The sequence below is a fragment of the Plasmopara halstedii genome (assembly GCF_900000015.1).
Source record: "Plasmopara halstedii genome assembly, contig: Scaffold_323, whole genome shotgun sequence".
NCBI lineage: Eukaryota > Oomycota > Peronosporomycetes > Peronosporales > Peronosporaceae > Plasmopara > Plasmopara halstedii.
Window position 1 is genome coordinate 1546101 of NW_020187244.1, and position 2897 is coordinate 1548997.

At 48.5% G+C, this 2897-nt stretch overlaps 1 protein-coding gene across 1 annotated transcript; it reads right to left on the reverse strand.

Moving 5' to 3' along the window:
* Nucleotides 1–418: 418 nt before the first annotated feature.
* PHALS_08808 (uncharacterized protein) lies at nucleotides 419–659 on the reverse strand (the record flags this gene model as incomplete). The annotated part of the gene is made up of 2 exons (XM_024724224.1): nucleotides 419–476; nucleotides 544–659. The coding sequence occupies 2 exons, from the start codon at nucleotides 657–659 to the stop codon at nucleotides 419–421; spliced, it is 174 nt and encodes a 57-aa protein (XP_024575123.1).
* Nucleotides 660–2897: the final 2238 nt, after the last annotated feature.

Below are 2897 nucleotides of genomic sequence, written 5' to 3' on the forward strand. Positions count from 1 at the left end.
TACAAATGTTTTTTATCTGGCGTTTGATTGGGGCATATCTGGACGTGCATAATCGGCCCACCCTTTATCGTCTGTTCCCTAGCCCCAATAGGACCAACGATCGACCTTGACCTCAACCCTAGTGTTGGTTTAAGATTGATTTGATCCTAATTTATTCCTAATCTCAGCCCAGGCGGTGGATCTTTGCCTACTCACAAATTTTATATTAGACTTCATGAAGCGAAACCATATAGAATGGAGGCGTGAAAACAGAAGATTTGTGATGTTTTGCGTTATGATGAAGAACTGCATCATTCAGACAAACAAAGTGTTTTTCTACGAACTGCACGAATCGCACGTCCGGACGTCGGTCCGACAGAAATGCATCAAGAGACTGTCTTCGACAACGTACTGGACCTGTCTCGCCAGCGGTCGTAACTCACGATCGCAGTCTTGTGACAAAGGCTTCACGCAGACTGTTTGCTTCTGCTGTGAGGCTGGAACGGGAACGGAGGAGCACCGGCAGAAGTTGAGTGGCGGCACCACGGAGCACTGCTGACTCACCTTCCTTTTTTGAGATGATGGCTCAGCGAAAGCCAGAGTTCTGGCAATGTGTCTGGCTGATTGTGAAACCCATACAACAGAACATTCAATGCTGCAACTATGGCAAGTTTCGCCATAGGTCTTGATTGCGATACCACTATCCTTGTCGTGCAGGACATAAACTTAAAACATCGTCGGCAGGCGAGCTCCTACGCAGTTCTTCGCCTTGGGAAGAAGCAAGAGAAAAGTTATCTGAGAAATCGTCGCCATCGAAGGCACAGCACGATCTCACCGTGATGAGAAGTAGCAAGTTGGTACAGCTCTCGCTCAATAGACCGCTCGAAATTTGGGTCTGAATTTAATTGTTGGCGACGATGAGCTCTAGGTACTTTGCAACCTCCTCGGCGACTTTAGTAATTTCAAAGTTACCGTTTCTGGTCGAACGTAAATTCGAGAAACCATCATCAACGTCGTGAAATCTTACAATACAAGCTTCGGTTTTCAAAGCAAGAATCCATATATTCTGGATCGTATCATTTGATCCACAATGAGGCTCAAGTTCGTTGCTTGACTGCTTGACGGATATCCACGCATTTTTGGTAGGGATCGCTGCGACCACGTCCTAACTCCTGCCGATGCGATAAATATCTGATCGCTGACCACAACGAAACTTGGATGTCATGAACTTGTTGCGTCCAGCTTATCATCTTTATCGCGAGCAAGGAGAGACCAATGTTCTTTGCCGTCGGATGGCTCAAACGTTTGACAGGAAGCCCAAATGGTGGTGGTGATGCTAGTAAACAGCACCTTGTTTCAGATTCTGGGCTTCACTGAGCCGGTGAGAGACTTCATGGTCGAATAAGGTGAAGTGTTATTGGATAAATTGTTTGTGGTGAGTCGTCGCTGAGTCCGGATCCCTCTCGTTCTACTTAGACTTGCCCGAGTGTCTTGCAGCAATTCGCTTGGATGACGTAATAATTGAGTTTTCTTGGGCCGCCTATTCGAGCGGCCGACGCTTCAGCAGGGCTACTGTAGCTCTTTGCTTGAATACAGCTTACTAATGTCGCCGACCTTGCGTTCGAACCAGAACGAGTCTAGCGGATCGCAATCCGCTACCACCAAGAGTTACCAAAACCTTAATAAGGCAAATAAACTCTAACGTTAAAAATTGAGACGGTATTTATCTGTTTTATTTGCGGCAAAGACGCCCATATCTAAAACCTTAGAATTCATAAACACATACTAAACCCAAATCAATATGCATAATTACTGGCAGTTCCGCCACGTAGTGGATCTTCTTGCGGTGTAACCACACCATTTTGTAATAACACCGACTTGAGTAATCCACACCTTTGTACGGTCACACCATCTTTTGTGACTCTCCCTTTTATACCAGGGTACATGTATCCCCGTTACACTCTCCCCATCAAAATTGAAAGTATCCATAATTCACATCTAACTGCACCTAGTACGAAGCTCGCGTGTTTAAGACACCTTCACGTCCCTATGACCGTGCTTACGCATTCTCTGCTCAACGAGCCCTGTGTCTATGACATGGAAAATTCCCAACCTCGCTGGTTCCGAGGGCGCCCGCGGGCAAAGCCCTTTTTCGTCTCCTGCACGCGGTGCAACTCCGGACAGTACGTCCAAGGCTTCACGAGAAGCACATCCTAAGGCCTCGGCAACCGAGGACCGCTCACCGCGCCCGCCACGGGCGGCAGATTACCTCCTCAAGGACGTAAAGGAAGTCGACTACGAGTCAGACACTCGTCCGCCAACGGGGCAATATGAGCCCTACTCGAACCTTGCGGGCGCCGTGTCCGTTTTCCGACCTCTAGACCCTTGGGTGGAATCGGCATCCGCTCGGCGGATCCCGCTACTAAAGCGAAAGACGCGATCACTCGATCGTTAGGCGTCAACGAAGTCGGGCCCCCAGCCACTACATAAGCTGAGCTTAACCAACAAATAGCTCTCCAGGCTCGCTTCTTGGTACCCCAAGAAATTCCAAGGGAAAGGGACCGCGCTCGACTTCGCGCACAGAAAAAGAGGTGCTTCTTTACCCGCGATGCAGACAATATCTGTGGTGCTCGCCCCTGTCGAAACCGCTGCAGATGATAAAAGCTCTTTAAGCGATGAGTTAAGCGGCACTAGAACTTTTCTCGCTGTCTAGCTTACTATGAAGCCACAAGGAGGTGGATGTGCGCGTAGAACGCCATCTTCGGTTCGAGTTTGTCAAACTTAAGGCACAACGCCGACATCCTTCGTATTGTCGCCCTGGTACATATGAAATAATCTATCACGCTCCTGCGAGCTCTGTGATTTCATCGACACAGATGTGTCGACGACTACAGCAGTTCAGAGCCATAGCTTGAGCT